The sequence below is a fragment of the Heterocephalus glaber genome, unplaced genomic scaffold (assembly GCF_053883595.1).
Source record: "Heterocephalus glaber isolate CG9 unplaced genomic scaffold, H.glaber_assembly_v1.0 deba00001600, whole genome shotgun sequence".
NCBI classification, from domain to species: domain Eukaryota; kingdom Metazoa; phylum Chordata; class Mammalia; order Rodentia; family Bathyergidae; genus Heterocephalus; species Heterocephalus glaber.
The window spans coordinates 17,854,051-17,868,134 of record NW_028258372.1 but is presented as its reverse complement, the minus strand read 5'-3'; the positions used below and the strand labels follow the sequence as shown (position 1 = coordinate 17,868,134).

Here is a 14,084-nt window from a genome sequence, read left to right as displayed (position 1 = left end):
TGGTTTCGCCGCCTGCTGCACAAGTGCAAGGACCCAAGTTCGATCCCCGGTACCAAAAAAAAAAAAAAAAAAGAAAAGAAAAAGCAAGGAAATGCATTCTTCCCTACAGTCTCCAGAAAGTAATATTGTCCTCTTATTATTCTGATTTTAGCCCACTGAGACCAATTTCAAATTTATGAACCCTAGAAGTGGCTTTCTAACATTAAACAAAGTAGTTGTACAGAATATTACTAGGGTTAAAAAATTTATTTTATAATGATAAATCAGTCATTGCATCCAGTAGAAATAACAATCATAGAAGTTTTTGTACCACATCACATAATTCCAAAACACATGAAACAAAAGCTGATAGAACTGTAAGAATAAACATATTCACAATTATTATTGAAGTTTTCAATATTCCCTCACAGTTAATAACCAAGTAAACAAAAAAATCAATAATGTTATAACAGACTTGCATAATCCCATCATTTAATTTTACCTAGTTGAGGAGCATAAAACACTACATAACAGAAGACATGTTAATTTTAGATGAACAAGAATTTTTTTTTGGTACCAGGGATCAAACTTAGGACCTTGTACTTGCAAGGCAGGCACCATGCCACTGAGCTAAATCCCCAGAACTGATGAACAAGAAATATTAACAAAAATAAGCCACACTACAGGCCATGAAAAACTTTCAAAAATTACAAAATATTCAAATATTATAAAGTTTCTTCTCTAATTACAATATAATTAAATTAAAACCAGCCAGTAAGGGATAGATTTTTTTTAAGTAATCTAAATATTTAGAAAGTAAATACTACATTTGCAAACAACATGAGGCAAAAAATTGAAAGGTAAATTTAAAAGTATTTTCAACTTAATGAAAATGAAAAAGTATAAAATGCCACACTTTTACAGCACCAATACCAATATTAGAAGAGAAGAAACAGCTAAAATTAATGACATCTATTTCCACATTAGGCAACTAGAGAAAACAGCACAAATTAAATTCAAAGAATGTAGTAAAAAGAAAACAATAAATGTAAAAAAGGAATCAATGAAATAGGAAACATGAAAATGGATAAAAAAATTTTAAAAAGCAAAAACTGCCTCTTTGAGAGAAGTGATAAGTGGCTAGTGTGAATGAGCAAGAAAAGAAGAGAAAAATACAGACAACTAGAATCAGGAATCAGATAAATGATATTACTACAGATTTTAGAGATATTGTATTAAAAGGCTAAGAAGGAAATATTATAAATAAATTTATCCCAATAAAATTGACAACTTGGATAAGACTTCCCACAAAAAACCAAGGGGCAGATGGGTTCCCTAGTTAATTATACTAAATATTTAGAAAAATTAACAGAAATTTTATACAAAAATCTTCCAGAACATTGGAAAGGAGGGACTATTTCCCAAGTCACAGTATCAGGTCAGCATTAAGATGATACTAAGAACAGATAAAAATTAAGAGAGTTAACAATAAATATCCTTCATAAATATGTTAAAACTTCTAAAAATCTTAATGAATTATATTCACCAAATACAAAAATGATAATATATCATGGCCAGATGGAGTTTTTAGGAATTCAAGTTAGTTTAATATACAAAATTCAATCAAAACAGGCGTATTCTGGGAAGGTGACAGAGTTAGAATGACCAGAAATCTGTCTCCTCTCCCAGACAATTATTGCACTGCCAGAATCTACCTGATGTAATTATTTTGGAACTCTGGATTCAATTTAAGGATCGAAACTTCTAGAGGAAGGCTTGGATGGCAAAGTACAATTAATTTTAATCAATTTCATCTCTTAGCACACTGCCAGCCAAGGTGGGCAAGTGAGTGTGCTCCAATCTTTGATTGCTATTTCTAATCTTAAACATGCAGACAAAGAGGTAGCAGTCAATGTTGCTATACCTTCCCACACTGTTGAAAGATCTTCTCTGGCTGAAGTGATTTTCAGGGTATTTAATGACCCAATCCTTTGGTCTTCCTTCATCACATTTCTTCATTATTAGGAGCCAGACATTGAAGACGAGAGCATTCAAAAACAAGCACATCTATGGAGAAAATTAGAAACTCATCATGAAATGAACATTGAAATGAAAGGACACTAAATAGTAATGAAGTATGAAGAAATAAACCTCTCTGTAGAGGTAAAAATATGAGCAATTGTAAAAGCCAGTATTATTGTACCAATGCTCTGTAATTCTGCGTTTTCTACATGATTTGAAAGGCTAATATATCAAAACATTCTATTTTCTTATGAGACTAATACTTTTTTAAATTTTTATTTTTAGGCACATTATATAAAGAAAATTTTGTAGCATCAACAACTGAATGAGGTGAAAATAGAACTGTTAAAAGGGCATTTTTTGTATGCAATTAAAGATAAACTCATATAATTTTAAAATAAAATGTTATCAGTTCAGTATGTTCAGTGTAATCCTCCTGTTAACCACAAATAGCTAAATAATACACAAGAGGGAAATGAGAAAAGGATTCAGATATTTCACTACAAAAAAATCATATAACCACAAAAGAAGACAGTAAGGACAAAAGCTGCTTTAAGATGTACCAAAAAGGGGGTAAATTTACAGAAGACCCTCCTTATCAGTTATTATTTAAATATAAATGGGCTAAATTGCACAATAAAAAGACAGAGCTTGGCAGAATAGATTTTAAAAAATAATCCAACTGTATATCCAGAAGCTGCCTTGCTGTTACAGCTACTCATTGTCTCCATGTCGGTTTTCAATAAACCTGTTGTCTATAAAAAGAAAAGAAAAAAAAGAAAGTGGAAGGCTGAAAAATGAAATACCATCAAAATAGTAACCACAGCAGAGTGGGGGGATATACTAATAAACAAAATAGAATTTAAATAAAAGGTATATGAGGGCCGGGGATTTACCTCAGTGGTTCCACTGCCTGCCTCACAAGCACAAGGTCCCAAGATCAATCCCTGGTACCAAAAAAAAAAAAATAGTATATGAAACACAAGAAAGGATCTTAAAAGTTAATGAAAGATTAATGCACCAAAAAGATAAAATCATTATAAACCTAGTAATTATGTATGTAACAACATAAAAATCTGTGAAGCAAAACTTTGTAGTATTAAAGGGAGAAATAGCTCTACAATAATGGGTGGATATAGTAAAACTTCATTTAAAAAAACAGAACAGAAGTAAGACAACAGTGAACTTGAATAACACAAGAAACTGATCAGCTTTAATATACATATACACAGCACTCCACTTAACAACAATAGCATATATATCTTTCTCAAATACTTGAGATATTTTCCAGGACAGATTATGTTAAGCCACAAATTAAGACTCAATAGATATGAAAAGATTGACATATTACAAAGTGCCTTTTATGCTCACAACTAGATGAAGCTAGAAATCAGTAATACGAGGTAAACTCAGTAATTTATGGAAATTAAATAACACACCCTTAAGGGGCTGGGGATTTAGCTCAGTGGTTCTGCTGCCTGCCTTAAAAGCGCAAGGTCCCCAGTTCGACCCCCAGTACCAAAAAATAAAAAATAAAAAAACTCTTAGGCAACTAATGAATCAAAGAATAATTCACAAGGCAAGTTGAAAAACTTGTAGGGATGAATGAAAATGAAACCACAACATACTCGGTTTATGGGAGGCAGAAAAAATCTATGCTGAGAGACTTTAGCCGTAAAAGCAAGAAAAACATGAAAGCTTGACTCAACATCCTCACTTTAAAATCTAATGAAGTAGAAAAAGAACGAACTAGACACAAAGATAACAGAAGAAAATAATAAAAGACTACAGCAGATCCAAATGAAATTGAGAAAAGAAAATAGATAAAATTAACAAAATTAAAAGTGAATTTTTAAAAAATGATCCACAAAATAAAATTTAAAAAACCTTTAGCCAGATGGATTAAGAAAAAGAGAGAAAAGGCTGGGGATTTAGCTCAGTGGCATCGTGCCAGCCTTGGAAGTGCAAGGTCCTGAGTTCAATCTCTGGTACCAAAAAAAGAAAAAGAGAAAAGACTCAAGTTACTAAAATTGGAAATAAAAATGAGGATATTTCTGATTCTCTGGAAATAAAACATTTTGAGAGTAATATGAGCAGCTGTATACCAGCAAACCTACCAAAACAGATACATTCCTAGAAACATAAAACCTACACAAATTAAACTATGAAGAAACAAACTCTGAAGAGACACTTATAGAGAGATTGAGTCAGTAAACAAAAATCTTATAACAATAACAGCAAAAATCCAGATGTTATGACCTCATTGGTAAACATATGAAGTATTTAAAGAAAAATTAGCAACAACCCTTCCCAATTTATTAAAAAATTGAAGAGGAAATGATATTCCTTAATTGATTATGTGAAGCAGAATTGCTCTGAGACTAAAGCCAAAGCCCATGAGAAAACTACATAACATTCTTATGATTATTAATATAAAATACTTCAACAAAATATTAGCAAATATAATTCTAAAGCACATTGAAAGGCTTACTGACTAAAATTATGTAAGATTTATGTTTAAAATGTTAAGGATGGTTCCATATATAAACACTGATCAATTTAATATGTCATATTAACAGAATGAACAAAACCACATAATAATCTCAATACAGAAAAGCCATCTGATGAAACAGAACAGTTTCATGCTGAAAACTCTCAAACCAATCAGAGTAAATCACCCAAACATCATCATCTTCTTCATCATCATCATCCTCATCATCAAAGTATGAAAGACCCCAATGAATATCATTCTCAATGATAAAAGACTGAACGTTTTTTCCCTAAGATGAAGATAACAGCAAAGATGCCTGTTTTTACCATGTTTTTAGGAACAGTTCTGGAAGAATTAGCCAGAGCAATTAGACAAGAAAAAGAAATAAAAGGCATCCAAATCAGAAAGGAAGAAGTAAAGTTGTATATGTTGACAAATGATATGATGTTATATGAAATTAAAAATTTCACCAAAAAATAATAAATTTAGCAAAGTAGCAAGAAACAAAATCAAAACACAAAAATCTGTAATCTGTATGTACATTAACAATGAACACACAGAAAATAGAGTGAATAAAACAACTCAATCTATATTAACATCCTAAAGAACAAAATACTTGGGAATTAAGATGAAAAATTTATACGATAAAAATGACAAAATACTTCTGAAAAAAATTAAAGAAAATAAATAAATTGAAAGACATTCCACATTTATGGAATGAAAGATGTATTATTGTTAAACTATCAATACTATCCAAAGTGATATATAAATTTAATGCAGTTGCTATCATGAACCTAATGATATTTTTTTTTTTTTACAGAAATAGAAAAACCTACCCTAAATTGATATGGAATCTCAAAGGACCCCAACTAGCCAAAGTAATTCTGGAAAAAAAAAAGAATAAAGCCAAAGGACTCACAGTTTTTGATTTCAAAACTTGCTAAGTTCGTAAGAATCAAACCAATGTGGTACTTTCATACAAACACATATAATCAAAAAAGTAAGATATAGTCATGTGGACCAGAAATAAACTTCACCTAGTCAAATGATTTTTGACAAAGCTACCAAGAGCATTCAATGAAGAAAAGACTTTTCAATAAATAGTGCTGGAAAAATTGGATATCCTCATGTAAAAGAATAAAAGCAACCCCTTATTTAACACCACATACCAAAATTAACTAAAAATTTGTGAAAGACCTGAACAGCAAAAATTGTAAAACCTTAGAAGAAAACACAGGACAAAACTTCCATGACATTACTTTTGCCAATTAATTCTTGGCTATGACACCAAAGGGGAACAGAATAAAAGAAAATGTCTACATATTGGTCTTATTGAAAATTTAAAAATTTTGTCTATCAAAATTCGTTGTGATGAATGTTATCGTCTTATATATCTAAAATGTACCAGTAAATGTTTTGATTCAAAAAAAGACACTATCAATAGAGTAAAAAACCAATCTACAGTAGGGGAATAGCTGGGTCAAATGGGACCTCTAATCGTACTGATTTCCACAGTGGTTTGTAGGGAACAGGGGAAGGGGATGTTACCAGAACTTCTGCAGTGAGTTCTGGTCTCCTGCGAGCCACGGCAGCATACGGCGAATTACAGGAAAGGTAGACAAATGAGACTGAGAAGAAGCTGAGCTTTGGGTCTGATCAGTGCTGCTCTGGGCAGCAAAGACCAAAGCCCCCAGCCCACCACACCTTTTATTCATTACCTCGTAACAAATGATTTGCAGAGAATTCAGTACATCTGGAGAAACAAATGCAACAAATGACTTACAGAGAGTTCAATAGTTCACATTGGGATAAACAAGGTGTAACAAAAAGCTTGCAGAGAGTTCAGTACATCTTGGGTAAACAAGATGTTAACAGTCCAAGAACAATGAGGAACTGAGCAGATGTTTGTTCTCCCAGGATGTTTCTTGCCCTGGAGAATCACAGCACCACTGGACCACCGAAGTCTCAGCTGCGACCGGAGGCCAAACCGGAGTCATTCTGTAGCTGGGCTGTAGGCAAGAGAACCAGGCCAACCAAATAACTTTTCCCTAGAACCATGTAAACATTGCTCCCAACATATCTCCCTTTCTTTTTGTTTTATGTGAAGGGGTTTTATGAAAAGCAAGCACAGCCAACAATGGCTTGTCCCTATGTAGTGTGAGGATCTATAGTGTGTTTGACTGGCCTAGCTGTCCATAATAAGCATAATTTTTAATTGGGGCTGTAAAAGGATTAAAAATCTAACAATTTGTTTTTAAACATTGAATTTAAAAACTTAAAACTTTTGTTGAACTCAAGTAACTATTGCCTTTAGATACACTTTTCTACTGGATGTTCAAGACCAAATTACAGTGAGATCTATTTTTAAATAAAGTCAACCTCTTTGTTATCTAACAAGGTCAATTAAGTCTCCACAAGCACTGTCTCGGAACCATGCATAAAGCCTCTTAGCCCCTCTGTCAGTGTCAGCCATCAGGATATGTCACGGCCTTGCTTGACTATGTTGCTTCCTGCGAAAGCATGCGAGATTTTTTCCTCCAGGTGACATTCCTTTGGCACACTTTTTGTTGGAACTTTATTGTTTTGGTGTTCAGCAACCTCCCTGCTCAGAAGGTTGGGTGACTCACCAAAAATGCAGGATCTTGGAGATGGTTCCCTCATGTCCTGGATCTTTTTGTTATTCTTGTTGACCTTGGAGGGCCAGGGCCAAAATATTGGCTACCTTCTTAGCCCAAATATCTCTTCAGTTTTGGTCTCTAAACTTTGGTTATTGAACACTCAGAAGAGAAGATCAATTAACATTAGCATTATAAGAGGAGTAGTGAACTCTATTATTATAAGTTTACCTAGATATAAGCATTTTGGAATAAAAATATAGTTAAACTGTTATTATTGCCAATGATAGTTGTTCTTGTGGTAGAATCCCTGAGTAGCTTTTATAGGAAGTCATCTAAGGAAATTATATCAGCATACAAGTGTGCCTATCATCATAGGTGGCTGGAGCGTAAGAGAAGGGCAAACATCCGAATCAAAAGATTATTACCATAAACAATGTTAGAAGACCCATACAATTAAAGGGCATGAATACATTCTGTACACCAGAAAAGGAGCAGTGATAAATATCACAATTACATAAAACCTTATGTTCTTCACTGTAGTTTGGTACCAAAATCATCTAACACTCTCTTATTTATGCCACAGAAATTAAGCCCCTAAAGATAACCATGTGGACATATTACAATAACATATTCAGAACTCAACCAATGTAAACATTTTACAATAACACATTTATGTTGGGAGCAATGCTACATAATTCTAGGGAAAAATCATTTGGTTAGCCTAGTTCTCTTGCCTACAGCCAAGCTACAGAATAACACCAGTTTGGCCTCCGGTCACAACTGAGACTTCAGTGATCCAGTGATGCTGTGATTCTCCAGGACAAGAAACATCCTGGGAGAACAAACATCTGCTCAGTTCCTCATTGTTCTTGGACTGATTAACATCTTGTTTGCCGGAGATGTACTGAACTCTCTGCAAGCCTTCCGTTACACCTTGTTTATCCCAATGTGAACTATTGAACTCTCTGCAAGTCATTTGTTACATTTATTTCTCCCGATGTACTGAATAAAAGGTGTGGTAAGCGGGGGGCTTTTGTCTTTGCTGCCCAGAGCAGCACTGATCACACCCAAAGCTCAGCTTCTTCTCAGTCTCATTTGTCTACCTTTCCTGTAATTCGCCGTGTGCTGCCGTGGCTCGCAGGAGGCCAGGACTTACTGCAGAGGTTCTGGTAACGTCCCCTTCCCCTGTCCCCTACACATTTAGTATTTAAACATCAATGATAACCAATGTAATTGATTTATAATAACATTTTGAGACAATATTTGTTGTGGTGTGTCTCTCATAAGATTATAAAAATCACTAGGGGGTCCCTTTAGTGAATTAAGACCAGGATAATTATTTTCTGGGTGGCCACTTCTTTATTCACCAAAGGGAGTACCCACAGTCTCTATTTATTTTGACAAACAACGAATATTTTACAACTGTTTATTGCAATTTGATTATATAAAATAAATCTCCGTGAAACTTTGACCAATTAGCAATCTGGGCAGGAGGGCATGCCTTTAATTTAACAACATTTATCTGTAAGCCAATTTAACAATAGGTGAATTTTTTTTTTTCAAAAGGTAAAAAGGAAAAAAAAAAATTGAGCTCAACTGTACAAACAGACAAACATATAAAACAATTTATAAAATTAGAGTGCACTCAAATATATTTGGCCAAATTGAATTGTAATATCCTTTTTATGATTATTAGATTTATAATTGTATGACTGGTCAAAAACTTTGGAATAGTCAATTAACAGAGATCTCGAGATTAGAATCAGAAGAAATGAAAGCGCTTTTATATCTGTAAATATAAAAAGAGCATTTTGAAGTTGTCCCCCACCTTTATAAATTTTTTACCATAAATCTATAATTATCATTCCTCTGGGGCATCATCTCAGTCCTGGACCCTGCCATGGATTTGTTGGTTGTCGCTGGTGAGGTGGGTCCCTGAGGTGCAGCTGGCTCATCGCTTTCAGCCAGGGTGCTATCACTCATTCTGCGAGATGTTGGCGGTTCCACCAGCGTGACCCACGGTCTCACGTTCCAGGAGGGCAGCCACAAGGTTTTCTCATTATCTGTTAGAACACAGGCGAAACCTCTCCCCCAAGTTATTACAGAAGGGTTGGTGGGGGGAGGGGTAGCCGAGGTTTCCTGAACTGACTGAAAGAATTTGAGAGCAGAGTGGACTAAGGCCCAAGTGGAGAGCGTTCAGGGGGAGAGACGATCATCCCTTCGCTGAGCCTCACGGAGAACGGTACCTACACATTCCCATGCTATTAAATTAGTTGTTCCTTCCTGGGGAAAAGATGGGACATACGTTTGCATGTCTTTTAACAAATCTATCACAGCACCCTTAAGTAGTGGGTACATAGCTTGCTTTAACAGCGATTTAAGTAATTTGGCAAAGTTACGCTGTTCTGTTGACAAAGACTGACCCATAGTTATAACTCAGCAAAGACAGAAAATTACCCCCAGCTGGACACTCTTACCAACAGTGTCCCTCGTCCAAATCCGGAAATCGTCCTGGGAGATCCGTGTGCTGTCTCTTTTACTCCGAGTTTGTCTCACAGGCGAGTTCACCCGTGGATCTAATTCACATCCACGTTGGGCGCCAAATGTAGGGAACAGGGGAAGGGGACGTTACCAGAACTTCTGCAGTGAGTTCTGGTCTCCTGCGAGCCACGGCAGCACACGGCGAATTACAGGAAAGGTAGACTAATGAGACTGAGAAGAAGCTGAGCTTTGGGTCTGATCAGTGCTGCTCTGGGCAGCAAAGACCAAAGCCCCCAGCCCACCACACCTTTTATTCATTACCTTGTAACAAATGATTTGCAGAGAATTCAGTACATCTGGAGAAACAAATGCAACAAATGACTTAAATGATTTGCAGAGAATTCAGTACATCTGGAGAAACAAATGCAACAAATGACTTACAGAGAGTTCAATAGTTCACATTGGGATGAACAAGTTGTAACAAAAAGCTTGTAGAGAGTTCAGTACATCTTGGGTAAACAAGATGTTAACAGTCCAAGAACAATGAGGAACTGAGCAGATGTTTGTTCTCCCAGGATGTTTCTTGCCCTGGAGAATCACAGCATCACTGGACCACCGAAGTCTCAGCTGCGACCGGAGGTCAAACCGGAGTCATTCTGTAGCTGGGCTGTAGGCAAGAGAACCAGGCCAACCAAATAACTTTTCCCTAGAACCATGTAACATTGCTCCCAACAGTGGTTGCACCAGTCTGCACTCCCACCAAAAGTGGAGCAGGGCTTCTTTTTCCCCCACAGCCCCTCCAGCATTTGTTATTGGTTGATTTCACGGTAGCAGCCATTCTTTCTGGGGTGAGGTGGATCTCAGCATTGTTTTCATTTGGATCTCTCAAATGACCAGTGATGTTGAACATTTTTTCATGTTTATTTGCTATTTCTACTTCTTTGTCTGAGAAATGTCTGTTCATTTCAGATGCCCATTTTTAGATTCAGTCTTTAAATTTGGGAGGTCTGATATTTTTGTTCTTTGTATTTTCTAGATAGTAGACTTTTGTCTGAAGAAGAGCAGGTAAAAATTTTTTCCCACATTGTGGGTTGTCTCTTCATGCTGTTGGTGGTTTCTCTTCCCGTGCAGAAGATTTTTAATAAGAAGAGATCCCATTTGTTGATTCTTTGTGCTAGTTCACATCCAACTGAGGTTTTTCCCTTACTGGGCATCTTCCCAGAAGAATTAAAAGAATCCTACCACAGTGATATATGTGCACCCATGTTCATAGCAGCACAATTTGTAATAGCGAAAACTTGGAAAGAGCCCAATTGCCCATCAACTGGAGACTGGATAAAGAAAATGTAGTATTTTTTTTATAAAATGGAGTACTACTCAGCCATAAAGAATGAGAAATCAGAGACATTTATAGCTAAGTGGATGCACATTGAGGGAATACTCTTAAGTGAAATAAATAGGACACATATGTATAAATACTGAATAGTTTCTCTGGTGTGAGAAACTGAAAGTGTAAATAAAGATCAGAAGGCATAATAGATAATGTGAAATAGGAAGAAAATGTCCAAAGGGGAGGGGGAATTGGGAGGGGTTGGGAAAAGGAAAGAAGGGGATAGAATTTATATGAAAAAGGGAAAAAATGGAAACAAAGTCTTTGTAAATAGGGAGGGATGGAGGGGTTGAAGGGAGGGCAGGGGAATGGGGAGAAAATGAGAACCAAGATATATTATGTAAAGGCACAAATTTCCAATGATGAATGTCATTATATTGTATACCTAAAATGTACCAATAAAATTAATTTAAATTTTTTTAAATAATAAATTGAGAGTTAATAAAAAAAATCTACAGAATGGGAGAAAATATTTGAAAAGCATATATCTAATAAGGGGCTAATATTCAGAATATATAGATAACAACAAAAATCAAACAACTTGATGGAAAAGTGACAAAATGGTGTATTAGTCAGTGATTGCAAGAAAATAGATTAAATACAGGACACATACATTTGAGATTATCTTACAATATTCACCCACAAAGTCAAATGTAGAAGAGTGTAAGAGATCTGTTTACCTGCTAAAGATCCGAAGAATCCAGCCTATGGCCTGGATCCCATAACAATGTGCCACATAACAATGTCCTGCAGGAGTCCTGCCAAAGGCCTAGAGCCCATGGCAATGTCCTGTGCAAGTTCCTATCAGAAGGGTGAGGAATCCTCAGTGGGAGACTGAAGAGTCTGTGCTAGAAAGCCCAAGGGCTGGTGCTAGAGGCTAGAGACTCTGCACCAAAAGGCTGAAGGATCTGTGTCAGAAGGCTGAGGGATCTGCACTGGAGCCAGGAAGTGACACTCAAGATGAAAGTGAAGGCCAGGGCTCCCCAGAAGAGAACAGCAGCTCTCTCTAGTGACAGCAAGAACTGAGCTTCTTTAAGAGTAACAGCAGAGAGAGTTTGTATCAAGTAAACTAGCCACAAGAAAGCATCTCCAGGAAAATCAGCAGCATGAAATCTTCCCCTCCCATTCTCCTTTTATGCCACTCTGACATCAATACTCTAATGTGTCTTCCATTCCCAGAACCATGCTAACTCTATTCAGCTGGGCATTCCCACTCAAGTTGACCATTAATTAATCCATCAATAGATTAAAATGAATATACATCCCTTCTAAAAAGATGTACTGGTACAAACAACCAATAAGCACCAAAAAAGGAGGTGAAATTCACTAATGATTAGAGAAATACAAATAAAATTCAAATTATACATCATTTCACATCCATTAAAATGGCCACCATCAAAGAAAAAATATTGGTGAGCATGTGGAAAAATGAAAATCCATATGTTCTGTTGTGGAAATGTAAAATGGTAGAGCCACTATGAAAAATAAAACCATCAGATGTTCCAAAAATTCCCCTTTTGGATATATATCCAAAAGAATTGAAAGGAGGGTTATGAAGATATATTTATATACCATGTTAAGAGCAGCATTATTTATAACAGCTAAAAATTGTAAGACACCCAAAAATCCATTAATAGACATGTATGAAACAACAGGACATTATTTAGCCTTAACAAGAAGAAAATGTGATATATACTATAACATAGGTAGATCATGAGGATATTATTATAAGGAAAATAATACAATCACAAAAAGATAAAATGTTTGCAGTGATTTCACCCATATGAGGTATTTAGAGGAATCAGACTCATAGAAGCAGAGAGTGGAATGGTAGTTGGCAGGTGGTACAGAGATAGGGTAATAGGAAATAATTATTTAATTCAATGGAGGTCGTTTTGCAAGATGAAAAGAGCTCTGAAATAGAAGTTGTTATGGTGACAACAATATAAATACATTTAATGCCATTGACCTGTATACTTAGAATAGTTATTGATATTGTGTATATTTTCACAATAGAAATAGAGAAAAATTCAATGTGATTAGTCACATTAATAAATTATAAAATAAAACCATGTAATTATCTCATTTTACACAGAAAAAAACACATGACAAAACCCATTCTTGACAAAATCTCTCATAAAATTAAAAATACACAGGCACTTACTCTAAAAAAAGTACACATATGAAAAAAAATCTATAACAAACATCTAGTGGCTACCTTGTGAATATCAATATTCATATACTACTTATTAGAATTGATCTTGTTAGTAATTTTATATTTATCCAAAGATTAACTTTATTTAGCTTCAATCTTTTGTCATTTGTACTATTATAACATATTTTAGTTACATGCATGAGGAAATTTTCAAAGTATTAATCCATCATAATCATCATTTTAAATATTACTTTTACATTTACCCTCTTCTATATTTAATATAATTTCATTATTCCAGTCAGATCATTTTTCTTCAGCTTGAACAATTTTCTCTAGTGTTTCTTCAGTGCTGACTCACTTGCAATAAAATCTGTTTTTGTCTGTTTTATTTTACAATGTCCTATGTGGTAAAAAGTTACCTAAACTTTTTTTAAACTTTATTGGTACATTTTTAGATATGCATTATGGTCACATTCATCATTGGGAATTTGTACCTGTACATGATATATCTTAGTTCTTGTTTTTTCCCATTCTTCCCTCCCTTCCACCCCTCCACCCCTCCCTATTTACAAAACTTTGTTTCCGTTTTTTCCTCCTTTTCTCATATTTTTCCCGTCTCCCCCCCCACCCCGCCCCCGACCACTTCCCCTTCTTTGAATCTTTGCTTCCTATTTCACATTATCTGTTGTACATTTTGGTTCTCATTTACTATTTTGAAACAATTTCAGGGGCAAAATATATTTTTTTAGAAAAAGTACATGTTGAAAGTACGATACAAAGAATTCTTCACCTACATTCCCTAAATAACATTTTTATACATTTGCTTTAATCATTCCTCCTCCTTCCCTCTCTGAATTTTTTCTGAACCCTTGAGTTTCAATTGAATCAATAATGTACCTTTAACCTTAAATATTTCAAAGTGTATTTCCTTAAAAACACAGTCACATT

At 35.0% G+C, this 14,084-nt stretch overlaps 1 protein-coding gene across 4 annotated transcripts; it reads right to left on the bottom strand.

Annotated features, from left to right (window-relative positions):
• Nucleotides 1–293: 293 nt before the first annotated feature.
• LOC110350960 (uncharacterized) lies at nt 294–10,199 on the bottom strand. 4 transcript variants are annotated; one of them, XR_015444558.1, is made up of 5 exons: nt 9,588–10,198; nt 8,939–9,173; nt 2,898–2,948; nt 1,904–2,046; nt 294–1,435 (listed from the first exon to the last, which is right to left on the bottom strand). XR_015444558.1 is itself a non-coding variant. In XM_087194389.1 (5 exons), exons 2-5 carry the CDS (start codon nt 9,091–9,093, stop codon nt 1,414–1,416), a joined length of 354 nt encoding a protein of 117 aa, XP_087050515.1. In that variant the 5' UTR covers nt 9,094–9,194; nt 9,588–10,199; the 3' UTR covers nt 294–1,413. The 4 variants fall into 4 exon arrangements, 2 of the variants coding, with proteins under 2 accessions (XP_087050515.1, XP_087050514.1); XM_087194389.1 differs by having other exon boundaries at nt 8,956–9,194; nt 9,588–10,199; XM_087194388.1 differs by having other exon boundaries at nt 8,956–9,173; nt 9,588–10,199.
• Between the last annotated feature and the right edge of the window lie 3,885 nt (nt 10,200–14,084).

Bases quoted from the DNA above. Each gene is read 5' to 3' on its own strand.
- LOC110350960 (XM_087194389.1), bottom strand. From the start codon at position 9,093: ATGAGTGATAGCACCCTGGCTGAAAGCGATGAGCCAGCTGCACCTCAG. The intron at 2,047-2,897 runs GTAAATCCCCGG...TTTTCTCCATAG, and splicing joins CAGGCAGTGGAACCACTGAG to ATGTGCTTGTTTTTGAATGC. The intron at 1,436-1,903 runs GTATAGCAACAT...ATCTGTTCTTAG, and splicing joins TCTTTCAACAGTGTGGGAAG to TATCATCTTAATGCTGACCT.